Here is a 26,568-nt window from a genome sequence, read left to right as displayed (position 1 = left end):
CAAGACCTCCCTTTGGCTAGTGGCCCTTGGTTGCACCCTAGTTGGCCCAAGAAAGTTTTGCTTTGATAGCAAAGGGGCCAACCTGTCCCAGAATTTCCCCAACCTCTTCTTCCTGGGCTCTACATTCGTGCTCTACAAAAATGACGGAGCATCCGGAATGGGAGGCTGGGATTTCCCAATCTGTTCCTTCCTTGGAAGTCAAGCAACCCTGGACCCCATTCTCTCCCTGCTTCCTGCAGCCCCTGACCCAAAGTGGAAATCTGAAAACCATTTCCTAATCCTCCAGCTCACAAACCCTGACCTCTGGCTCCTCATACTCCCCCCTTCACTATGGAAAGCCAGAGAAAAGGGCAATATAGAGCAAAAGCTGAGCTCCAGGAGCCAAGAGGCTCTGGCCCTTCCCCACCCCAGAAGATAGCAGACCTCAGAATGTGAAGAGAGAATGGGGCCAAAGGGAGAAAAGTGAATCAATGATTATAGGAATCCCAAAAGAAAAAGGATTCAAGGGTCACTGGAACCTATAGGCGGGATCAAGAGGGGAAAAAAACGAGATCCCCATTTCTTTGCCCCAGTGACGGTGCTGTGAAATCCTATGTTTCTGAGCTGTCAGACCCTGTTTTTTGAGCTTGTAGGATAGGGTGCGTCAGGGGATGGGAGGATGTAAACTGGGTCCACACCCCTGTGTAAGTGGGAAGAAAGCCACAGAGCCCCATTGGGGTGGGGAAGGAAACAGCTTTGGTTAATACTGGGATATGGGTGACCAACTAGGCCAAGATTAGGGGAAGAAATCAAGTCCCACAGCAGCACTACCAGATTCCGTTTCCTCTCTGGCAGCTCCAAAGAACAGGGGAGGTAAGCTGGACATCACAAGAATGATAGTGACTTAAAAAAAAAAAATGTATCAGAAAAATAGGGAGCCACCTCCATCCCCAGCACACACACACATTTTCAATAGTAGATACACAATGTCATCTCTTGTGCAATATGGACTACAGCACAGTTTAGCTAACATTCTCCCCGCATAACCATCTAGCCCCTCATCTGGGGTTAACTAGAGTTAATAGGTTCTATGAAATGATGCCAATTAAAGAGTTGGAAAATCCAGGCATTTTAAAAAGGGGCGATAAGGAATTTAACAGCTCAACCTTTTAAAGCAATTCCACACTTTGGCCTAGGCCCCGCTCCACACTTTGGCCTTCAGCAGCCCCCACCTAATGGGATGAAGAGAAAGCCGGAAGCAACTGGTCCTCTAGATTTCTCATTCCCTTCCCTCAATTCCCCATGCCTGATGTTGAGGAGCTTAAAACCACCACTGCTGTATACGGCCTGAAATTTGACATCAAAAAGAAAATAAAACAGAAGTATTCCTGCTAGAGATCTGTATCGAACTGGATCTGCTTCAAGCTACAGACCACTGCTCTATACGGCCTGAAATTTGATATGAAAAAGAAAATAAAACAGAAGCATTCCTGCTAGAGACCTGTATCGAACTGGATCTGCTTCAAGCTCCAGACCAGATACAGGTGGGTCTAAAAGGAACCCAGCAGGTTTGGGCCAGGCTCCTATCACATGTGGACTGACTGCTCCTTCTCCCGCTATCTTTTTTATATTCTCCAGGTTGAATAGGTCAGTAAAATACTGCAGGGGTATGAGGGGAGGAAATCACTCCTGCACAGAAGTTTACATGTACTCCTAATGGCTATAAGCGGGACACAGTGAGCATGACGCATCGCACCCATGCGGCCCAGTTCCCCTGTATATATGTTTCTACATATTTATTACTCTATTTATTTTACTTGTACATATCTATTCTATTTATTTTATTTTGTTAGTATGTTTGGTTTTGTTCTCCGTCTCCCCCTTTTAGACTGTGAGCCCGCTGTTGGGTAGGGACTGTCTCTATATGTTGCCAACTTGTACTTCCCAAGCACTTAGTACAGTGCTCTGCGCACAGTAAGTGCTCAAAAATACGATTGATTGACTAATTGATTGATTGAAGTTTGGCTCCAACAAGCCTGGACGGCAATTCCAGTAGCATCAGGCTGAGCCTACGCCTGGTCCAACCTCTTAAATTTCAGCCTGTAAAGGAGGACCCTAAGGCCAGGAGTGTCCACGCAGTCCAATGTTGGGACAGGATCTGAATAATATTCTTTCTAATCGTCCGAGGAATTTAAGGGTAAGGAGACAACTGTGGAGAGACGATGGCAGATGTGTGTTTAAACCAGAGGGATTGCATGGGGAGTGGGAAGAGGGTGTGTGCAAACAGTCTTGGATTCAGGCTGTAAGCTCGTTGTGGGCAGGGAATGTCATACTGTGCTCTCCCAAGCGCTCAGTACAGTGCTCCACACCCAGTAAATACTCAATAAATAGAATAGATTGATAGATGTCTGGATGCACACAGTAAGCGCTCAATAAATACGACTGATTGATTGATTGATTCCCCTTCCTTCCTCTCCCCCTCGTTCCCCTCTCCATCCCCCTCACCTTACCTCCTTCCCTTCCCCACAGCCCCTGTATATATGTATACACGTTTCTACATATTTCTCTATTTATTTTACTTTTACATATCTGTTCTATTTATTTTGTTAGTACGTTTGGTTTTGTTCTCTGTCTCCCCCTTCTAGACTGTGGGCCCACTGCTGGGTAGGGACTGTCTCAATATGTTGCCATGAGCACTTGTACTTCCCAAGCACTTAGTACAGTGCTCTGCACACAGTAAGTGCTCAATTAATGCGATTGATTGATTGATGTGAGCACAACTTGATATGTTTGTTGTACATGGGTGAAGGTGCAGGTGTTTTAGTACATTACATATTTAAGGGAAGTGTTTGTACCAAAACAGTCTCTTAGGGACAGAAATATCTAGCCTTGCCAAAAAGAACAGCAGTCCTCATCCAATAATGCTCTCCCTCATCTCCTCCCCCACACCTAGTATACGGGAATATGCCAGTGCTTCCTTCCCTACAAAAGAAAGCAGTAACTGGTATTTACAACACTGCCGCACTCCCTTCACGATGTTCTCTCTGAAACCTTAATATCATCAATCGTATTTATTGAGCACTTACTATGTGCACAGCACCGGACTAAGCGCTTGGGAAGTACAAATTGGCAACATATGGAGACAGTCCCTACCCAGCAGTGGGCTCACGGTCTAAAAGGGGGAGACAGAAAACCAAACCAAACATACTAACAAGATAAAATAAATAGAATAGATATGTACAAATAAAATAAACAGAGTAATAAATATGTACAAACATATATACATATATTAATATGCCCATGAAGGTGCCACGAAGTATAAAATGCATCCATTCTATAAAAGTTTATAATTACGGCGGAGGCATTTTGGCATAAAACGTTCATTTTCGCAGTATAACTCAGGCTGCTTGAGACTTTTTCCCACTGAACGTGTTCCAACAAGGATGTGGAGCTGAGTTAAGATGTCTTTTTTCCAAAACAGTAACATTTTACCCCAGTCTAGATCGCGTAATGACACACCGTGTTGACCTTCAATCTGAAGGGAAGGTACCGTGTGGAACCGGGCAATAGGAATTTCGGTATTTACTTCCCTAACGGGACCGAGCGATTGTTTTCCTATGGGGGCAAAGTCGATTTGGGAAGGTCGAAGGGCTCTATTTCCAGAAGTTCGGGGTGGGGGGTCACCGGGGCGGAGGGTCCCCCCCATCTCTGAAGGGCTGAGGGGAGTTGAGGCGGCCGGCCCACCTACCAAGGCCTGAAAACTCACTGAGTGTCATCATCATCATCATTATTAATCGTATTTATTGAGCGCTTACTGTGTGCAGAGCACTGTACTAAGCGCTTGGGAAGTACAAGTTGGCAACATATCAAAGGAGGATCCTTCAGGACTGTCAATCAATCAATCTATCGTATTTATTGAGCGCTTACGATGTGCAGAGCACTGTACTAAGCGCTTGGGAAGTACAAATTGGCAACATCTAGAGACAGTCCCTACCCAACAGTGGGCTCACAGTCTAGAAGGGGGAGACAGACAGCAAAACCAAACATATTAACAAAATAAAATCAGTTGAATACATATGTTCAATCAATCAATCGTATTTATTGAGCGCTTGCTGTGTGCAGAGCACTGTACTAAGCGCTTGGGAAGTACAAATTGGCAACATATAGAGACAGTCCCTACCCAACAGTGGGCTCACAGTCTAAAAGGGGGAGACAGTGAACAAAACCAAACACACTAACAAAATAAAATAAATAGAATAGAGATGTGTCCTTAAGGAGGCTGAAGGACGGGGCCCCTCGGCGCCCCTGGCTTGGCCCAGACCTGCCAGGACTCTCTTTTCAGCGTGGCTCAGTGGCAAGAGCCCGGGCTTGGGGGTCCGAGGTCATGGGTTCGAATCCCAGCTCCACCACTTGTCAGCTGTGCGACCCTGGGCAAGCCATTTAACTTCCCTGGGCCTCAGTTCTCTTATCTGGAAAATGGGGATTAAGACTGTGCGCTCCAAGTGGGACACCCTGACCACCTCGTATCCCAGCGCTTAGGGCAGTGCTTTGCACATAGTAAGTGTTTAACGAATGCCAACGTCATCATCCCCTTGGGAGTCAGGGGTCATGGGTTCAAATCCCGAGTCCACCGCTTGTCAGCTGTGTGACCTTGGGCAAGTCGCTTCACTTCTTTGGGCCTCAGTTACCTCATCTGGAAAATGGGGATTAAGACTGTGCGCTCCAAGTGGGACAACCTGACCACCTCGCATCCCAGCGCTTAGGACAGTGCTTCGCACATAGTAAGCGCTTAACAAATGCCAACATCATCATCACCTTGGGAGTCAGGGGTCATGGGTTCAAATCCCGAGTCCACCACTTGTCAGCTGTGTGACCTTGGGCAAGTCACTTCACTTCTTTGGGCCTCAGTTACCTCATCTGTAAAAGGGGGATTAAGACTATGTGCCCCACGTGGGACAACCTGATCACCTTCTAGTCCCCCCGGCACTTAGAACAGTGCTTTGCATATAGTAAGCGCTTTACAAATGCCATCATCATTATTATTATTATCTGTAAAATGGGGATGAAGACTGTGAGCCCCACGTGGGACAACCTGATCACCTCGTATCCCCCCCAGCACTTAGGACAGTGCTTGGCACATAGTAAGCGCTTAACAAATACTATCATCATTATTATTATTATTATTTTCCTTAAGCGGCTCTCTCCCGGGCCAGGGGCGCCCGTCTCACCGCCGGCCAGGGGTCAGCAGGGCCGCAGCATGGCTCCGTGGCAAGAGCCCGGGCTCAGGAGTCGGAGGTCGTGGGTTCTAATCCCAGCTCCGCCACTTGTCTGCTGTGTGACCTTGGGCAAGTCACTTCACTTCTGAGGCCTCAGTTCCCTCCTCTGGAAAATGGGGGTTAAGGCTGCGGGCCCCACGTGGGACAACCTGATCACCTTGTAGCGACCCCAGTGCTTAGAACAGTGCTTGGCCCATAGTAAGCGCTTAACAAATACCACTATTATTATTATTGTTAGCCCGTTGTTGGGTAGGGACCGTCTCTATCTGTTGCCGACTTGTAGTTGCCAAGTGCTTAGTCCAGTGCTCTGCACACCTTGGTTAAGTCACTTCACTGTGCCTCAGTTCCCTCATCTGTAAAATGGGGATGAAGACTGTGAGCCCCCCGTGGGACAACCTGATCACCTTGTAATAATAATAATGGTATTTGTTAAGCGCTTACTATGTGCAAAGCACTGTTCTAAGCGCTGGGGGGATACAAGGCGATAAGGTTGTCCCACATGGGGCTCACCGTCCTAATCCCCACTTTACAGATGAGGGAACTGAGGCCCAGGGAAGTGAAGTGACTTGCCCAAAGTCACCCAGCTGACAAGCGGTGGGGCCGGGATTTGAACCTATGACCTCTGGCTCCCCAGCCCGGGATCTTTCCAGCGCTTAGGACAGTGCTCAGCGCTTACAACAGTGCTTGGCACATAATAAGTGCTTAATAAATGCCATTATTATTATTTCCACTGAGCCATGCTGCTTCTCTAACCTCCCCAGTGCTTAGAACAGTGCTTTGCACACTGTAAGCAGTTACTAAATGCCGTCATTAATAATAACAATAATGATGGCATTTATTAAGCACTTACTATGTGCAAATCACTGTTCTAAGTGCTGGGGAGGTTCAAGGTGATCAAGTTGTCCCACATGGGGCTCACAGTCTTCATCCCCATTTTACAGACGAGATAACTGAGGCACAGAGAAGTGACTTGCCCAAAGTCACCCTGCTGACAAGTGGCGGAGCTGGAATTTGAACCCATGACCTCTGAGTCCGAAGCCCGTGCCCTTTCCGCTGAGCCACGCTGCTTCATTATTATTAGGATTACTGTGAGCCCACCTTTTAGACTGTGAGCCCACTGTTGGGTAGGGACTGCCTCTCTATGTTGCCAACTTGTACTTCCCAAGCGCTTAGTACAGTGCTCTGCACACAGTATGCACTCAATACGATTGACTGATTGATTGACTGAGGGGGGTTCCTGTCCCCCTGCCCCGACAAAAGAGACGGTGTGGCCCCCGTCTTACCTCCTTCCCTTCTCCACAGCACCTGTTTATATGTATATATGTTTGTACATATTTATTACTCTATTTATTTAGTTATTTTACTTGTACCTATCTATTCTACTTATTTTATTTTAATTAATATGTTTGGTTTTGTTCTCTGTCTCTCCCTTCTAGACTGTGAGCCCACTGTTTGGAAGGGACTGTCAATGTTGCCAACTTGTACTTCCCAGGTGCTTAGTCCAGTGCTCTGCACACAGTAAGCGCTCAGTAAATACGATTGACTGATTGATTGATTGACTGAGGGGGGTTCCCGTCCCCCCTCCCCGACAAAAGAGACGGTGTGGCCCCCGTCTTACCTCCTTCCCTTCCCCACAGCACCTGTTTATATGTATATATGTTTGTACATATTTATTCCTCTATTTATTTATTTATTTTACTTGTACATATCTATTCTATTTATTTTATTTTGATTAATATGTTTGGTTTTGTTCTCTGTCTCCCCCTTCTAGGCTGTGAGCCCACTGTTGGGTAGGGACTATGTTGCCACCTTGTACTTCCCAAGCTCTTAATACAGTGCTCTGCACACAGTAAGCGCTCAATAAATACGACTGACTGATTGATTGATCTATTCTACTTATTTTATTTTAATATGTTCCGTTTTGTTCTCTGTCTCCCCCTTCTAGACTGTGAGCCCACTGTTGGGTAGGGACTGTCTCTAGATGTTGCCAACTTGTACTTCCCAAGCGCTTAGTCCAGTGCTCTGCACACAGTAAGCGCTCAATAAATACGATTGATTGATTGATTGATAGGAGAAGGGCCCGGCCGCCGGAGGGCCGCACTAGGCCGCTCCGGCCTCTAAGCGGAGAAGCGGAAGCCTGAGGGGAAGGGAAGGGAATCGATCAATCAATCGTATTTATTGAGCGCTTACTGTGTGCAGAGCACTGTACTAAGCGCTTGGGAAGTACAAGTTGGCAACATATAGAGACAATCAATCAATCGTATTTATTGAGCGCTTACTGTGTGCAGGGCACTGTACTAAGCGCTTGGGAAGTCCAAGTTGGCAACGTAGAGAGACAGTCCCTACCCAACAGTGGGCTCACAGTCTAAAAGGGGGAGACGGAGAACAAAACCAAACACACTAACCAAATAAAATAAAGAGAATAGATATGTACAAGTAAAATAAATAGATAAATAGAGTAATAAATATGCACAAACATAGATACAGGTGCTGTGGGGAAGGGAAGGAGGTAGGATGGGGGGGGATGGACAGACAGCAAAACCGAACATATTAACAGAATAAAATCAGTTGAATACATATGTTCAATCAATCAATCGTATTGATGGAGCGCTTACTGTGTGCAGAGCACTGGACTAAGCGCTTGGGAAGTCCAAGTCGGCAACATAGACAGTCCCTACCCAACAGTGGGCTCACAGTCTAAATGGGGGAGGCGGAGAACAAAACCAAACATACTAACAAAATAAAATAAGTAGAATAGACATATACAAGTAAAATAAATAAATAACTAGAGTAATAAATAATGTACAAACATATCTACATATATGCAGGTGCTGTGGGGAAGGGAAGGAGGTAAGATGGGGGGGATGGAGAGGGGGACGAGGGGGAGAGGAAGGAAGGGGCTCAGTCTGGGAAGGCCTCCTGGAGGAGGTGAGCACTCAGCAGGGCCTTGAAGGGAGTTGGCAACATCTAGAGACAGTCCCTACCCAACAGTGGGCTCACAGTCTAAAAGGGGGAGACAGAGAACAAAACCAAACATACTAACAAAATAAAATAAATAGAATAGATATATACAAGTAAAATAAATAAATAACTAGAGTAATAAATACGTATAAACATAAATGCAAATATACGGGTGTTGTGGGGAAGGGAAGGAGGTAAGATGGGGGGATGGAGAGGGGGACGAGGGGGAGAGGAAGGAAGGGGCTCAGTCTGGGAAGGCCTCCTGGAGGAGGTGAGCTCTCAGTAGGGAAGGGAAGGCCCACCCTCCGGCTAGGCCGGGCTCCCCCTCACCTCTTCCCCCGCGGACGACGGGGCTCGGTCTGTCTGTCTGTCGGTCGGTCCGTCGGTCGGTCGGTCGTCGTCCTGTCACGCCATCGCCGCCGACTGCCGGCGCCTCAGACGGCGGGATGAAGGACGGGGGGACAAGAAGGAAGGGCCGGGACTCCGACGCACATACGTCACTTCCGGCGGAGGGGACGGGGCGACAAGAAGGGCAGGCCGGGGTTCCCGACCCTATACGTCACTTCCGGCGGAGGGGACGGGGGGCCACTCCGTCTCTTTTGACGGGGGGGGGACAAGAAGGAAAGGCCGGGGCTCCCGACCCTTATACGTCACTTCCGGCGGAGGGGACGGGGGGGGGCACTCCGTCTCTTTTGCCGGGGTGAGGGGGGACAAGAAGGAAAGGCCGGGGCTCCCAACTCTTATACGTCACTTCCGGCGGAGGAGACGGGGGGGCCACTCCGTCTCTTTTGCCGGGGGGAGGACAAGAAGGGAAGGGCGGGACTCCGACGCACCTACGTCACTTCCGGCGGAGGGGACCGGGGGGGGGCCACTCCGTCTCTTTTGACGGGGCGGGGACAATAAGGAAAGGCCAGGGTTCCCGACCCTAGACGTCACTTCCGGCGGAGGGGACGGGGGGGCCACTCCGTCTCTTTTGCCTTGCTTGGGGGGGGGACTGGAAGGGAAGGGCGGGACTCCGACGCACCTACGTCACTTCCGGCGGAGGGGACCCCCCCCCCGGGGGCCACTCCGTCTCTTTTGCCGGGGGGGGGGGACAAGAAGGAAAGGTCGGGGTTCCCGACCCTTATACGTCACTTCCGGCGGAGGGGATGGGGCCGGAAACAATCAATCACTCAATCAATCGTATTTATTGAGCGCTTACTGTGTGCAGAGCACTGGACTAAGCGCTTGGGAAGTACAAGTTGGCAACATAATCAATCGTATTTATTTAGAGCTTACTGTGTGCAGAGCACTGGACTAAGCGCTTGGGAAGTACAAGTTGGCAACATATAACCAATCAATCATATTTATTGAGCGCTTACTGTGTGCAGAGCACTGGACTAGGCGCTTGGGAAGTACAAGTTGGCAACATAATCAATCCATCAATCAATCATATTTATTGAGCGCTTACTGTGTGCAGAGCACTGGACTAAGCGCCTGGGAAGTCCAAGTTGGCAACATAGAGAGACGGTCCCTACCCAATAGCGGGCTCACAGTCTAGAAGGAGGAGACAGACAACAAAACCAAACATATTAATCAAAATAAAATAAATAGAATAGATAGGTACAAATAAAATAGAGTAATAAATATGTACAAACATATATACCTATAAACAGGTGCTGTGGGGAAGGGAAGGAGGTAAGACGGGGGCCACACCGTCTCTTTTGTCGGGGAGGGGGGACGGGAACCCCCCTCAGTCAATCAATCAATCAATCAATCGTATTTATTGAGCGCTTACTGTGTGCAGAGCACTGGACTAAGCGCTTGGGAAGTACAAGTTGGCAACATATAGAGACGGTCCCTACCCAACAGTGGGCTCACAGTCTCCTTCCTCTCCCCCTCCCCAAACCCCTCCCCCGTCTTATCTCCTTCCCCTCCCCACAGCACCTGTATATATGTATATATCTTTGTACGGATTTATTACTCTATTTATTTTACTTGTACATATTTATTCTATTTATTTTGTTAACGTGTTTTGTTTTGTTGTCTTTCTAGACTGTGAGCCCGCTGTTGGGTAGGGACCGTCTCTCCATGTTGCCGACTTGTACTTCCCAAGCGCTTAGTACAGTGCTCTGCACACAGTAAGCGCTCAGAAAATACGATTGAATGAATGAATTGTACGTATTTATTGCTCTATTTATTTATTTTACTTGTACATATGTATTCAATTGATTTTATTTTGTTAATTTGTTTTGTTGTCTGTCTCCCCCTAAAAGACTGTGTGCCTGCAGTTGGGTAGGGACCGCCCCTTTATGTTGCCAACTTGTATTTCCCAAGCGCTTAGTCCAGTGTTCTGCACACAGTAGGCGCTCAATAAATACGATTGAATGAATTGTACGTATTTATTACTCTATTTCACTTGTACATATGTATTCAATTGATTTTATTTTGTTAATATGTTTTGTTTTGTTCTCTGTCTCCCCCTTCTAGACTGTGAGCCCACTGTTGGGTAGGGACCGTCTCTCTATGTTGCCAACTTGGACTTCCCAAGCGCTTAGTCCAGTGATCTGCACACAGTAAGCGCTCAATAAATATGATTGAATGATTGAATGAATTGTACGTATTTATTACTCTATTTTACTTGTACATATTTATTCAATTGATTTTATTTTGTTAATATGTTTTGTTTTGCTGTCTGTCTCCCCCTTCTAGACTGTGAGCCCACTGTTGGGTAGGGACTGTCTCTCTATGTTGCCGACTTGTACTTCCCAAGCGCTTAGTCCAGTGTTCTGCACACAGTAAGCGCTCAATAAATACGATTGAATGAATGAATGAATTGTACATATTTATTACTCTATTTTACTTGTACATATTTATTCAGTTGATTTTATTTTGTTAATATGTTTGTTTTGTTGTCTGTCTCCTCCTTCTAGACTGTGAGCCCACGCTGTTGGGTAGGGACCGTCTCTCTATGTTGCCGACTTGTACTTCCCAAGCGCTTAGTCCAATCAATCAATCAATCGTATTTATTGAGCACTTACCGTGTGCAGAGCACTGGACTAAGCGCTTGGGAAGTCCAAGTTGGCAACATGTAGAGACAGTCCCTACCCAACAGTGGGCTCACAGTCTAAAAGGGGGAGACAGAGAACAAAACCAAACATATTAACAAAATAAAATAAATAGAATAGATATGTACAAGTAAAATAAATAAATAGAGTAATAAATTTGTACAAACATATATATAGGTGCTGTGGGGAAGGGAAGGAGGTAAGATGGGGGGATGGAGGGGGGGGCAGGGGGAGCCAACTTGTACTTCCCAAGCGCTTAGTACTGTGCTCTGCACACAGTAAGTGCTCAATAAATGCGATTGATTGATTGATTGATTGAGAGGAAGGAGGGGGCTCAGTCTGGGAAGGCCTCCTGGAGGAGAGTCCAGTGCTCAGCGCACAGTAAGCAGCATGGCTTAGTGGAAAGAGCCCGGGCTTTGGAGTCGGAGGTCATTGGTTCAAACCCCGGCTCTGCCAATTGTCAGCTGTGTGACCTTGGGCAAGTCACTTAACTTCTCTGGGCCTCAATTACCTTATCTGTGAAATGTGGATTAAGTCTGTGAGCGCACCGAGGGACAACCTGATCCCCTTGTAGCCTCACTAGCGCTTAGAACAGCGCTTTGCACATAGTTAGTGCTTAATAAATGCCATTATTATTATTAGTAAGCACTCAATAAATACGATTGAAGGAATGAATGAAGGAATGAATGAATGAATGAATCCTCTGCTGCTAATCTCCTCACCGTACCTCGTTCTCGCCTGTCCCGCCATCGACCCCCAGCCCACGTCATCCCCCTGGCCTGGAATGCCCCCAATCCCTCTGCCCACCCGCCAAGCTAGCTCTCTTCCTCCCTTCAAGGCCCTACTGAGAGCTCACTCCTCCAGGAGGCCTTCCCAGACTGAGCCCCTTCCTTCCTCTCCCCCTCGTCCCCCTCTCCATCCCCTCATCTTACCTCCTTCCCTTCCCCACAGCACCTGTATATATGTACATATGTTTGTACATATTTATTACTCTTTTCATTTATTTTACTTGTCCCTATCTATTCTATTTATTTTCTTTTGTTAGTATGTTTGGTTTTGTTCTCTGTCTCCCCCTTTTAGACTGTGAGCCCACTGTTGGGTTGGGACTGTGTCTATACATTGCCAATTTGTACTTCCCAAGCGCTTAGTCCAGTGCTCTGCACACAGTGAGTGCTCAATAAATATGATTGATTGTACATATTTATTCAATTGATTTTATTTTGTTAATATGTTTGGTTTTGTTCTCCGTCTCCCCCTTCTAGACTGTGAGCCCGCTGTTGGGCAGGAACCGTTTTTCTATGTTGCCGACTTGTACTTCCCGGGCGCTTAGTCCAGTGGTCTGCACAGAGGAAGGGAAGGAGGAAAGGAAAGGAAAAAAGGAAAGGAAAGGGGAAAGGAAAGGGGAAATGAAAAGATAGGGGGAAGGGAAGGGAAGGGAAGGGAAGGGAAGGGAAGGGAAGGGAAGGGAAGGGAAGGGAAGGGAAGGGAAGGGAAGGGAAGGGAAGGGAAGGGAAGGGAAGGGAAGGGAAGGGAAGGGAAGGGAAGGGAAGGGAAGGGAAGGGAAGGGAAGGGGAGGGGAGGGGAGGGGAGGGGAGGGGAGGGGAGGGGAGGGGAGGGAAGGGGAGGGGAGGGGGGGGGAGGGGAGGGGAGGGGAGGGGAGGGGAGGGGGGGGGAGGGGAGGGGAGGGGAGGGGAGGGGAGGGGAGGGGAGGGGAGGGGAGGGGAGGGGAGGGGAGGGGAGGGGAGGGGAGGGGAGGGGAGGGGAGGGGAGGGGAGTCCCGGCCCACATTGCGTCACTTCCGGTGTAGGGGGCGGGGGCAGGGTCCGCGCATGCGCCGGAGGCCATGGCGCTCGATTTGACTCCGCGGGGCCCGCGGCCCCGGAGCCCAAGCGCCTTCGGCCTCCATCCCCATCCCCATTCCCATTCCCATCCCCATCCCGGCCGCAAGAAGAGGAAAAGGACCAGCCCGACTCCAGGTAGCGCTGGAGAAGCAGCCTGGCTCCGTGGAAAGAACCCGGGCTTTGGAGTCAGAGGTCATGGGTTCGAATCCCGCCCCCGCCACTTGGCAGCTGGGTGACTTTGGGCGACTCACTTCACTTCTCTGGGCCTCAGTTCCCTCATCGGGAAAATGGGGATGAAGACCGTGAGCCCCCCTCCCCCCGTGGGACAACCCGATCACCTTGTAACACCCGCCCCCCCCCCCCCCCCCCACCCCCCCCCAGCGCTTAGAACGGTGCTTGGCACATTCATTCATTCATTCATTCAATCGTATTGATCGAGCGCTTACTGTGTGCAGAGCACTGGACTAAGCGCTTGGGAAGGACAAGCTGGCAACATCTAGAGACGGTCCCTACCCAACAGTGGGCTCACAGTCTAGAAGGGGGAGGCAGAGAACAAAACCAAACGTGTTAACAAAATAAAATAAATAGAATAGTAAATATGTACAAGTAAAATAGAGTAGTAAATACGTGCAAACATATATACATAAATATAGGTGCTGTGGGGAAGGGAAGGAGGTAAGGCAGGGGGGATGGAGAGGGGGAGGAGGGGGAGACGGGGATCATCTTGTATCCCCCCCAGCGCTTAGAACAGTGCTTCACACATAGTAAGCGCTTAACAAATGCCATCATATGTATGTATGTTTGTACATATTTATTACTCTATCTTGTACATATCTATTCATTTTATTTTGTTAGTATGTTTGGTTTTGTTCTCTGTCTCCCCCTTCTAGACTGTGATCCCGCTGTTGGGTAGGGACCGTCTCTCTATGTTGCCGACTTGGACTTCCCAAGCGCTTAGTCCAGTGCTCTGCACACAGTAAGCGCTCAATAAATACGATCGATGATGATGACCGTCTCTATATGTTGCCGACTTGTACTTCCCAAGCGCTTAGTACAGTGCTCTGCACACAGTAAGCGCTCAGTCAATACGTTTGATTGATTATTCATCATCATCATCATCAATCGTATTTATTGAGCGCTTACTGTGTGCAGAGCACTGGACTAAGCGCTTAGGAAGTCCAAGTTGGCGACATATAGAGACAGTCCCTACCCAACAGTCTAAAAGGGGGAGACAGAGAACAAAACCAAACATACTAACAAAATAAAATAAATAGAATAGATATGTACAAGTAAAATAGAGTAATAAATATGTACAAACATATATATATATATACAGGTGCTGTGGGGAAGGGAAGGAGGTAAGATGGGGGGGATGGAGAGGGGGACGAGGGGGAGAGGAAGGAAGGGGCTCAGTCTGGGAAGGCCTCCTGGAGGAGGTGAGCTCTCAGTAGGGCCTTGAAGGGAGGAAGAGAGCTAGCTTGGCGGATGGGCAGAGGGATTGGGGGCATTCCAGGCCCGGGGGAGGACGTGGGCCGGGGGTCGATGGCGGGACAGGCGAGAACGAGGCCTAACGGTGAGGAGAGGAGCGGAGGGTGCGGGCTGGGCTGGAGAAGGAGAGAAGGGAGGTGAGGTAGGAGGGGGCGAGGGGATGGACAGCCTTGAAGCCCAGGGTGAGGAGTTTCTGCCTGATGTGCAGATTGATTGGTAGCCACTGGAGATAATTTTGAGGAGGGGAGTAATATGCCCAGAGTGCTTCTGTACAAAGACAATCCGGGCAGCAGCATGAAGTATGGATTGAAGTGGGGAGAGACACGAGGATGGGAGATCAGAGAGAAGGCTGGTGCAGTAGTCCAGACGGGATAGGATGAGGGCTTGAATGAGCAGGGTAGCGGTTTGGATGGAGAGGAAAGGGCGGATCTTGGCAATGTTGCGGAGCTGAGACCGGCAGGTCTTAATTATTATTATTATTATGGGGAGGGGAGAGGAAAAGGGGGGGGATTCAGCCTGGGAAGGCCTCCTGGAGGAGGTGAGCTCTCTGTAGGGCTTTGAAGGGAGGAAGAGAGCTTTTGTCCAATGTGTCATTTTCCAGGAGGGTCCGGGCCTTTTCAAGCCACTCAGCTGTGGAACGGGGTCATCCGGGCTCTTCAGACCCAGGTGGAAACCAAAAGCAGGCGGCAGCGCCTGCGGACCCACCGGGACTGCTTCACCGGGGCCGAAGCGCTTAGTACAGTGCTCTGCACATAGTAAGTGCTCAATAAATACGATTGATGATGATTGATGATGCTGTGGATGTGGTGTGCTCAGTCACCTGATGCAGAAGAAGGCCCCCGGCCCAAGTGACCTCTCCCGCCTCAAGGGAGCCCGCCTCTGCCAGGCCCTGATGGAGCAGAGGGTCTTTGAACCCGTTGGAGCGAAGCTGTTCGGAAGTGACGGAGCGCTGGACTTCGAAGACACCGACAGGAGCCTTTACAGGTTTCCAGACAACAGCAGCCCTCCTAGCCTGGGGGAAAAAAATAGAGATGTCGAAAATGTGGCACCTGAGGGAAAAGAAGCAAAGAGAGAGGCCAGGTTGGTGTTCGTCACGGCAATTCGTTGAAATCGTGGGGATGTTTGTACAGTGCTCTGCACACAGTAAGCGCTCAATAAATGCGATTGATGATGATGATGTTTGAGCAATCAATCAATCAATTGTATTTATTGAGCGCTTGCTGTGTGCAGAGCACTGGACTAAGCGCTTGGGAAGTACAAGTTGGCAGCATATAGAGACAGTCCCTCCCCAACAGCAGGCTCACTGTCTAGAAGGGGGAGACGGAGAACAAAACCAAACATACTAATGAAATAAAATAGAATAGATATCATCGTCATCAATCGTATTTATTGAGCGCTTACTATGTGCAGAGCACTGGACTAAGCGCTTGGGAAGTACAAGTTGGCAACATGTAGAGACAGTCCCTACCCAACAGCGGGCTCACAGTCTAGAAGGGGGAGACGGAGAACAAAACCAAACATACTAACAAAATAAAATAGAATAGATATCATCGTCATCAATCGTATTTATTGAGCGCTTACTATGTGCAGAGCACTGGACTAAGCGCTTGGGAAGTACAAGTTGGCAACATGTAGAGACAGTCCCTACCCAACAGTGGGCTCACAGTCTAGAAGGGGGAGACAGAGAACAAAACCAAACATACTAACAATATAAATAGAATAGATATGTACAAGTAAGATAAATAAATAGAGTAATAAATATGTACAAACATATATACATATATACAGGTGCTGTGGGGAAGGGAAGGAGGTAAGATGGGGGGATGGAGAGGGGGACGAGGGGGAGAGGAAGGAAGGGGCTCAGTCTGGGAAGGCAGCAATACCTTGACACAATCCCATTCCACTCCCCCCTCCAAGCCCTACTGTGAAGGCTCACCTCCTCCAGGAGGCCTTCCCAGACTAAGCCCCCCTTTTCCTCTGCTCCCCCTCCTCTCCCCTCCCCATCGCCCCGACTCGCTCCCCACCGCTCAATAAATACAACTGAATGAATGAATGACTGAATCCGGAAGATTAAATACTGTATGTTTTCTATTAAACAGAATTGAAGCGGAAACAATAAGCAATCCTTTAGCACAAGAAATGAGTGATATAGGAATAGAAGACTTTATTCAAAGGGCAAACGGGAATGCAAATTTACATGCAAATATCAAGGTGAATAAGTCGGTCCGCCTGTTTCCCAAAAAAGGTAATTTTGTATTTTTTTAAAAACTTTTGTTTCTTTTTAAGCAGCGTAGGTGTAACAGAGCTGTTTGTAACAATGGTATAAAAATGTGTTTGAAGGTTGTCATTTGGGAATTGTCCCCCGAATTGAAGGATAATTGATACAATATTTTTAAATGGCGGAAAATATGATTCTGGGCACCAATTGAAATTTATTGCTCCTGAGGCATGGAAGAGTTAAAAATGTATACTATATTGGAAGCTTTAGTTTCTGTCCAACTAGAAAATAAAGCATTTGTGCCTGTCACTTGAGGTCAGACGTCCCAAGCTATATCAGTCAAGCAGTAAAAATAATAATTATGGTATTTAAGTGCTTGCTATGTGCCAAACACTTTTTTAAGTGCTGGGGTAGATACAGGGTAATCAGGTTGTCCCAGGTAGGGCTCACAATAGTAATCCACCTTCTACAGATGAGGGAACTGAAGCCCAGAGAAGTGAAGTGACTTGCCCAAGGTCAGAAAGCAGACAAGTTGCAGAGGTGGGATTAGAACCCATGACCTTCTGCCTCCAAGGCCCGTGCTCTATCTACTGCACCATGCTGTTTCAGTAATATTTATTGATCACTTTCTCTGTACTGAGGAGTGTAGTGAGTGCTTGGGAACATACAGTAGAGTTAGCAATAATAATAATAATGATGGCATTTATTAAGCGCTTACTATGTACAAAGCACTGTTCTAAGCGCTGCGGAGGTAACCAGGTGATCAGGTTGTCCCATGGGGGGCTCACAGTCTTAATCCCCATTTTACAGATGAGGTAACTGAGGCACAGGGAAGTGAAGTGACTTGCCCAAAGTCACACAGCTGACAATTGGCGGAGCTGGGATTTGAACCCATGACCTCTGACTCCAAAGCCCAGGCTTTTCCCACTGAGCCTAGACATCATCATCAATCGTATTTATTGAGCGCTTACTATGTGCAGAGCACTGTACTAAGCGCTTGGGAAGTACAAATTGGCAACATATAGAGACAGTCCCTACCCAACCTACAGGGAGACAAACACTAAATAAATTTCAGGGAGGAGTAAATAAAAGAGTTTGAAGATACATACAGAAGTGCTACGAGGAGGGAGGAAGGAGAAAGCTACAGAGTGAAGTCTGGCTGGATCCTCCTGTTTCTGAAGAAAATCATTAATTTAGTTAATCATCATCAATCAATCGTATTTATTGAGCGCTTACTATGTGCGGAGCACTGTACTAAGCGCTTGGGAAGTACAAATTGGCAACATATAGAGACAGTCCCTACCCAACAGTGGGCTCACAGTCTAAAAGGGGGTTAATGACTTTGTTAATGACTAGTTAATGACTTTGTTATTCACAGACCAATTTTAGAAAATAGGTTGCACATTAATTTGCTTGCTTTGAACATCTACATAACATATTGTAAGTGGGCTTTTTCTTTCTAGGTCAGCCAGCAAATACCGTTTTATAGAAGCTAGTCTCCAAGATGCATAATATTGTTTCCAATACATTTAATACTGTGTTCCCTCCTTCTTTCCTCTCTTTTCCAGTTATGGAAGAAATCTGGAAACATCAAACACTGTTACGGCTTCTTCAGTTAATTCACCTTCCTTTTCTGGAAGGTGTTTTGGAGTCTCCCATCGAAAGACAAAACCCTCAGTTGATCAGAGACGATGATCTTATAATCTCTAACACTTTTCTGGACAGGGAAGTTACCCTGGGCTTAAATTTGCCCGTGTCAGTAATAACAATTTTTATTTCAAGCCTTTTATGATAATTAAATATACTTGTGTACATGGTTGGGAATGCCTCTTAGTCAAAACTGACACATAAGCACACAGGGAACCAAACGAGGCCCCTCTCAGGAGGTGCCTGAGAGGTCTGTGACCCCACAGTTGAACTATTTACTCACAATCTAAAACTATTTACTGATCAAATTAGGAAATAACCTTAGCTGAAGCCATTGCTTAAAGCAAGGGGCTGGTTGTTGGATCTCCTTATCATAATAGCAAACCCCCCGCCAATAGTTCAAGGAGCCCTGCTAGGAACTGGGAAAATATATAAAAACCTCTGGGAGCATATACTCCCTGATCACCAATCAATCAATCAATCGTATTTATTGAGCGCTTACTGTGTGCAGAGCACTGTACTAAGCGCTTGGGAAGTACAAGTTGGCAACATAGAGAGACAGTCCCTACCCAACAGTGGGCTCACAGTCTAAAAGGGGGAGACAGAGAACAAAACCAAACATACTAACAGAATAAAATAAATAGAATAGATCAATCAATCGTATTTATTGAGCGCTTACTGTGTGCAGAGCACTGTACTAAGCACTTGGGAAGTACAAGTTGGCAACATAGAGAGACAGTCCCTACCCAACAGTGGGCTCACAGTCTAAAAGGGGGAGACAGAGAACAAAACCAAACATACTAACAGAATAAATAGAATAGATCAATCAATCGTATTTATTGAGCGCTTACTGTGTGCAGAGCACTGTACTAAGCGCTTGGGAAGTACAAGTTGGCAACATAGAGAGACAGTCCCTACCCAACAGTGGGCTCACAGTCTAAAAGGGGGAGACAGAGAGCAAAACCAAACATACTAACAAAATAAATAGAATAGATCAATCAATCATATTTACTGAGCGCTTACTGTGTGCAGAGCACTGTACTAAGCGCTTGGGAAGTACAAGTTGGAAACATAGAGAGACGGTCCCTACCCAACAGTGGGCTCACAGTCTAAAAGGGGGAGACAGAGAACAAAACCAAACATGCTAACAAAATAAAATAAATAGAATAGATATGTACAAGTAAAATAAAATAGAATAGATATGTACAAGTATAATAAATAAATAAATAGAGTAATAAATATGTACAAACATATATATATATACAGGTTCACCGGGAAACCAACATCAGCACTGAGAGAATTCTCATTGACTAGCTGATTAGCTAGCAGATAGATCGCATTAGAGAAGCAGCGCGGCTCAGTGGAAAAGAGCCCGGGCTTTGGAGTCAGAGGTCTTGGGTTCGAATCCCAGCTCCGCCACATGTCTGCTGTGTGACCTTGGGCAAGTCACTTAACTTCTCTGAGCCTCAGTTCCCTCATCTGTAAATTGGGGATTGACTGTGAGCCCCAGGTGGGACAACCTGATCACACTGTATCCCCACCCCCAGCGCTTAGAACAGTGCTTGCGCATAGTAAGCGCTTAACAAATGCCATCATTATTACTATTATCACATTAGAGTATTATTAGCTGAGAGTTTATGCAAACACCTCAGGGAAGCTGCATGTCCCTCAGAAAGACTGTACTTCTCTGCAAATCCTGAGTGTCCATAAAGCTTTCTAGACTTATAAAATGTTGGATTGTCTAATTCTTTATTGAATTTTGCTCTTGGTCTTGTAGGCAGGTACTTCATCATCATCAATCGTATTTACTGAGCGCTTACTATGTGCAGAGCACTGTACTAAGCGCTTGGGAAGTACAAATTGGGTCCTTGAACAAGGAGACTGACACAAATTCTTCCCTCTTCACCAGCTGTGTGATTTTGGGCAGTGGGCCACGGCTATTTTTCCACTGATGTGCATGTAGAAAAGAAGAGGTTCAAAGGTGGTTCTGGTTTAGCCTTCAGGATCATTTATTCAGTTACGGAATAAAGACTTTCCATTGACCTGAGTAGAGAAGCAGCGTGGCTTAGTAGAAAGAGCACAGGCTTGGGAGTCAGAGGTCTTGAGTTCTAATTCAGCCTCCGCCACTTGTCAGCTGGGTGATTTGGGGCAAAGTCACTTAACTTCTCTGGGCCTCAGTTACCTCATCCGTAAAATGGGGATTAAGACTGTGAGCGCTATGTGGGACAACCTGATGACCTTGTAGAACAGCGCTTGGCACATAGTAAGCGCTTAACAAATACCAACATTATTATTATTATAACCCCATTGTTGCTAAACTTGTAATTAAGATTTATATAAAAATGATTTAATAACCCCTAAAATTTCTCAAAGATTTCGCATTTACTTCTTACATCTAAATGTTATTAAGAATGCTTTGAATATGTTAAGAATACTTAAATAAGTATTAACCCTTGATTTACGTTTTTCCCTCCAGTACTGACAAAAGGCTTAGTGCCGCAATTGAATGTTTGGAATATTTCCCCGACCAGCTGATTGTGATGACTAGCCAGCAGTTAGTTCAGAATAATAATGAAGAATTAGAATTGAATATGCAGAAGAAGATACTTTTTGATGTTATAGTTAAGTATTACAATCAGAAGAGAGACTGCCTCCTCACCAACTGTTATTCTGATGTTCACTCAGGAATACTAGAACTGCTGGGTAAGAAAAAGGTCGTTTACAAAACTTATTTTTCTTTCAAAATTATATCAAACGTTTTTCTCTACAAGATAAAAGATGCCAAAATTTCATTTAAAAAAATTTTTTTTAAACCCTGAGAGAATGGGATGAGTACCTTATCAAGGGCCTTTCCTCCACGAAGCTCAGCTTTTTTACGAGTCTCGTACTTTCATATAAGAAGAAATGTTTTATAATATAGCTCAGATGCTAGGGAACCCTAGGAACTTAAATATTAGAGTGTTTGCACCTGGTGCTATTAACAAAATGCAAAACAGAGATGACAAACATTTCTCTATCTGGGTCAGTGGCTGTACGGTTTAATTTTAAATCAAGAAATCTTATCTCCTTCCTTGATTTATCAGTGTTTTACACAGGTATTAAAATGTTTTTCAACCAAAAATGTATGCATTTTAGAGAATGGGAAGAAGGGGAAAGCTCTGGAGGCATCACAGCTATTCCTGCGATTACTTTTGCCAAATGTTAGAGAAGAACTACGAAGGCTACTTACTTTTATGGCAGTTGCATCCAAACCAGGTGGCTACAGAATACAAAAACAGGTAAACTTGTTTTTTTGAAATATAAGATTAGTTTTTTTATTATTGTCTCAAGATACTGATTATATACAAACCTCTAATTATTTCTTTTCTTTTTATAGTTTGATAATAAATCAGTGGTTATGAAAACTCTTGCCAAAGCAATTTTACAACCCAAATCATTGTTAAAAATACAGACTGACCATTTAATTAATTTTCTGCTGGAAAACCACTCTGAACTTTTCAAGGTATCCTCATGGCTTTCTCGAATCCATTTGATATTAATCTGCTTTTGATAAACAAAATCTAAGTCACAGATCACAGTTCATTAGCCTTCAGATACCTACATTAAAGGCAGGGGGAAGAGATCAGTTGTTTAACAACTTCAATTTTGGGTGGAGAAAACCATTCTTTAGAATTTTATTGTGTCCTTCATCATTGATGCATCCTGCCCTGTGCTGCAGTAGCTTTCACAGAATTAAAAGCTGTGATATGTTTCTTTCCAAAAACCACCTACAATGCCCTAAATACTACACCTGGAGTTGCTCGTAGTTCTACACGTCAACTCTTCCAAAAGCTGATTTTGCCCATTTTCTAAAATGTTTGCGGTCTTCCTTCAACCTAGGCATTCATTAAGATTTTTTAAATGCAGTTGCTTTAAAATCTAATTTTCTCTACGGAAGAATTTCATCTCAAGTGACTAGAACAATCAAGTCGATGTAATTTTAAAGGAATTGAAATGGGTGCAATTTCTAAGCAGTTATTCCACCATCCTTTCAATTGAAGCTCGAAAGTGTTTCCAGCTAAATTCCCTCTTAAGAGCAAACCAAGGCAGTGTGTCAGGCGGTCTCTCTTCTGATTGTAATATTTAACTATAACATCAAAAAGTGGGGCCTTAACAGAAAGAAAAATTGTCTTCATGTTAAATATACTGCATAAAGGCATCCAACACTAGGAATTTGGGGATATTTACATCAATCAATGAATCATTCAGCGGTATTTGAGCACTTACTGTGTACAGAGCACTGTTCTAAGCATCTGGGAAAATAGCAATATGACTGAGTTAATGGGCATGTGCCGTGCCCACAAGGAGCTTACAGTCTAGAGTCAAAAAAGTCTTTGCATATGAGAGTTCAGTAGTCCCTTGTTTTCCAACACTACTGGGTCTTAGAAATGCGCAGGAATCGGTTGAAAATTATTTGTACCTATCTATTCTATTTATTTTATTTTGTTAGTATGTTTGGTTTTGTTCTCCGTCTCCCCCCTTTTAGACTGTGAGCCCACTGTTGGGTAGGGACCGTCTCTATATGTTGCCAATTTGTACTTCCCAAGCGCTTAGTACAGTGCTCTGCACATAGTAAGCGCTCAATAAATACGATTGATGATGATGATGATGATGGTGATGAAAAGGATACAAAACTTAAAATCTGAAAACGTTTTATATTTTTCTACAGACACCTTTGATTTTGTGGGAAATGGTCAGTAAGAAATTTAGGAGCCTATCGGATGGAGAAGATCCAGATGCCACAACAGGTACACAAAACAGATTTACGTGACTCTTCTGATAAGTTCTTGTGCATTTTGTAATGGGAGGTCTACTGATAATATTACCATATCCAGAATGTAGTTTTCTCTAAATCAAGCTGAATTGGTATTTACTGAGATTAGTTAATGTCTAGTTTGGAGCTTTTTCAGCTCTGTAAAGCTGAAGTTTCCACTGTGAAAATGTGGCATACTTTAAATTCCATGTTGGAAAATAACCTGTGAGAAAATGAAAAAGCCCGTAAAAATGTTCTCTAAATAAAAATGCATTTGAAATATGGTGAGCTTCTTTTAGACTGTGAGCCCACTGTTGGGTAGGGACTGTCTCTATATGTTGCCAACTTGTACTTCCCAAGCGCTTAGTACAGTGCTGTGCACACTGTAAGCGCTCAATAAATACGATTGATTGATTTTAATATGCCCGCCCTCCAATAGTTAGCTAGCGTATTAGTTTCCTGCCATTTTGAAGGATTTTTATTACCTTGCTTGGGAATAATTATTTCTGAGTTTAGCGTACTACTGAAGACCCTGATGATTAACCTTCTGTTGGTATTCCGTACAATGTTTTCCTGTCATTATTTTAAAAGACATTTTTCTCCATTTAAGCTAAAATTTCATCCTCTTGTATTTATTTAGGTTGCATCTATTAAACTCCTTAATACTTAATTGCCATCTTCTTCAACTTTTATCCTCAGTCTCGCTGGGAATTCCTCAGTTCTCATTCTTTCCTTTTGAAATTGTTCTATATTTGTGTTAGGTATGAGTCGATTGATTTATTTTTCACTTCATTTCAGATTGAGTAAATTGGACAATACAGTATGATCTTCTAGACAGTTTCCCAGAGAAATAATTTGATAGGGCCTCTTAAGTTTTTTAAAAGTTTTACTCATTTCCTTTGTTCAGTTTTATAGACTCTGTGAGATCACTTGGTAAATTGAATCTAACAAAATCACTGAAATTTACTAAAGTAATTACAAATATTGTACAATATTTGCTACAACTAATTAACCTTTTTTGTCAAAGAAGCAAACCTATTAACTTTTAGAATCATCCTAGAATCACATGCCTTATACTTACCACACCAAATATTGATTTTTCTCTCATGCGCACACTTGTTTTCAGCATCAAATTTGGAAAATGTTACGTACTATTGATAAATGAATAGATCTTATTTCCTGTATTCTTCTCTTTGAAAATTGGCTTTGTGCTCATCGAGGACCTCTACTATCCTTGAAAAGCCATTGAAAATATTTTAGTTGGAATAAAAGTGACCTGTGATCAATATTTCGATTTTTAACTAGCCTGGTTACTTAAAATAGTTGTTTCATATTGATATTAATTGACCAACTGCTACTTATTTGCATTAGTTTTCAAATGAAACCCAAGAACAAAGCACTGACTGAAGTACCCCAACAATTTTACACATCAAAAACATGGAGCATACATAAAGAGAATATTACTATAAAGCCTGTGAATTGTGTTTTATATTTGTTTCCTAAACACACTTTTCTGTTTTAAGGATTTACATTTTGCCAACGTTTGCCTGGTAGGGACTACGAAAGGCAAAAGCAGACAACAATTCAACATCTCCAGCAGTTGATTCATGAAATAGTAATTCCAGCATTCCTTTAAAACAGAAGAAAAAATTGCTTAAGGAATTTCAGAAACATCATCCTCCAGCTTTGGCCCTTTAGGATGAAAATGTATTTTCACTTGGGACTTTGTGCAAAATCAGGAGCAATTATCTCTATATCCCTGGCTTTATCCAAATCGAGGTGCTTTCAATGAGGAAAATATACTGCAAAATATAACCTCAGGAGGAAGAACGTAAAATTTGGAAAAACATAAACTATTTTTAAAAGACTGTTCTAAAAAAGACTTGCACTACCATGCTACCGATTCATTCTGCTACTCCATAATTATACTGAGTAATGCAATAAAGTGTTAATTAGGAAAACAGTGCAACTCTGAGTCTTCAAAAGACTATCTTGTAGAAATGTTAGACATATCTTTTTCCACTCCCAATTCATTATTTCCAAGCTATTTTTTTGCTGCTATAATTTAAATGATTTGCATTAATGGGTTTATGTGTCCGCTTGGAAATTTATCCTGTTTTTAACGATTTCATACTGATTTTTATTGCAAATTTATTATATGTTAATTCTTACTGCTAATTTTACTCGGATGAAACACAATCAAGAGAAAGCTGCTTGGGGGAAGCAGCGTGGCGTAGTGGCTACAGCCCGGGCCTAAGAGTCAGAAGGTCATGGTTTCTAATCCCACCTCCACCCTTGTCTGCTGTGTGACCTTGGGCAAGTCACCTCGCATCTCTGGGCCTCAGTGACCTGATCTGTAAAATAGGGATTGAGACCGTGAGCCCCACGTGGGACAGGGACTGTGTCCAACTGGATCTGTTTGTATCCACCCCAGCACTTAGTACAGTGCCTGGCACTGTAAAAATAATAAATAATAAATACGATTGATGACGGCACATAGGTAAGTGCTTAAAAAATACCATAATTACAGAAATAATCCATAAGTATCTCAGTATATTGCAATCTAATAATAATTGTGGTATTCATTAAGCTCTTACTGTGTGCTAACCACTGTACTAAGTCCTCGGGTAGATTTAAGATATTAAGGTCAGACACAGTCCCTATGCCACATGGGCTCACAATCTAAGTTGGAGGGAGAACAGATATTTATTTAATCTTCATATTACAGATTTGGGAACTGAGGCCCAGAGTAGTTGTGAGTTGCCAATCTGCAGGCAATAATAATAATAATAATGGCATTTATTAAGCGCTTACTATGTGCAAAGCACTGTTCTAAGCACTGGGGAGGTTACAAGGTGATCAGGTTGTCCCATGGGGGGGCTCCCAGTCTTAATCCCCATTTTACAGATGAGGTAACTGAGGCCCAGAAAAGTGAAGTGACTTGCCCAGAGTCACACAGCTGACAGTTGGTGGAGCTGGAATTTGAACCCATGACCTCTGACTCAAAAGTCTGGACTTTTTCCACTGAGCCACCCAGGTCCACTGAATCCCAGGCCTGTGCTCTTTCCACTAAGCTATGCTATACAGATTTATTTTTCCTCTTTGCCCTTTTAGTTGTCATTTATTTAGTACCTGTGGGATGCATACCAGTGTACTAGATGTTTTATAATATGAAAGTCTTAATTTAATTTAGTGCCCAGCGTTTGAAGAGACTTGTTTCTTTTGCTAAAGCTAAACCTCATCAGATTAAAATGCCTTCTTTCTACGAGTACCTTTCATTTCAAGTCTAGTGATACAAATATATTATTTCAGGGGGCTC

The 26,568-nt window shown here is 44.6% G+C and overlaps 2 protein-coding genes across 4 annotated transcripts in view; one reads left to right on the top strand and one right to left on the bottom strand.

The window, feature by feature from the left end:
* The window catches only part of SCYL2 (SCY1 like pseudokinase 2), a 60,690-nt gene extending 52,094 nt beyond the window's left edge, over positions 1–8,596 (bottom strand). For all 3 annotated transcript variants that reach the window (XM_038756190.1, XM_038756191.1, XM_038756192.1), the window contains exon 1: positions 8,547–8,596. The gene's annotated coding sequence lies outside the window, so the exon portion shown is untranslated. The remainder of the gene's footprint in view (positions 1–8,546) is intronic.
* A 6,555-nt stretch (positions 8,597–15,151) lies between these two features.
* DEPDC4 (DEP domain containing 4) lies at positions 15,152–25,303 on the top strand. Its single transcript, XM_038756339.1, is given in 10 exon segments — positions 15,152–15,347; positions 15,409–15,672; positions 16,692–16,837; positions 18,379–18,565; positions 20,934–21,160; positions 21,593–21,735; positions 21,834–21,959; positions 23,166–23,244; positions 24,773–24,856; positions 24,859–25,303. Coding segments are annotated over 10 exon segments (1,515 nt in total). The 5' UTR covers positions 15,152–15,177; the 3' UTR covers positions 24,948–25,303.
* The last annotated feature ends 1,265 nt before the right edge of the window (positions 25,304–26,568 follow it).

This window comes from Tachyglossus aculeatus, chromosome 14, assembly GCF_015852505.1.
Source record: "Tachyglossus aculeatus isolate mTacAcu1 chromosome 14, mTacAcu1.pri, whole genome shotgun sequence".
Taxonomy (NCBI): Eukaryota; Metazoa; Chordata; class Mammalia; order Monotremata; family Tachyglossidae; genus Tachyglossus; species Tachyglossus aculeatus.
This window is presented reverse-complemented; position numbering and strand designations above follow the sequence as displayed.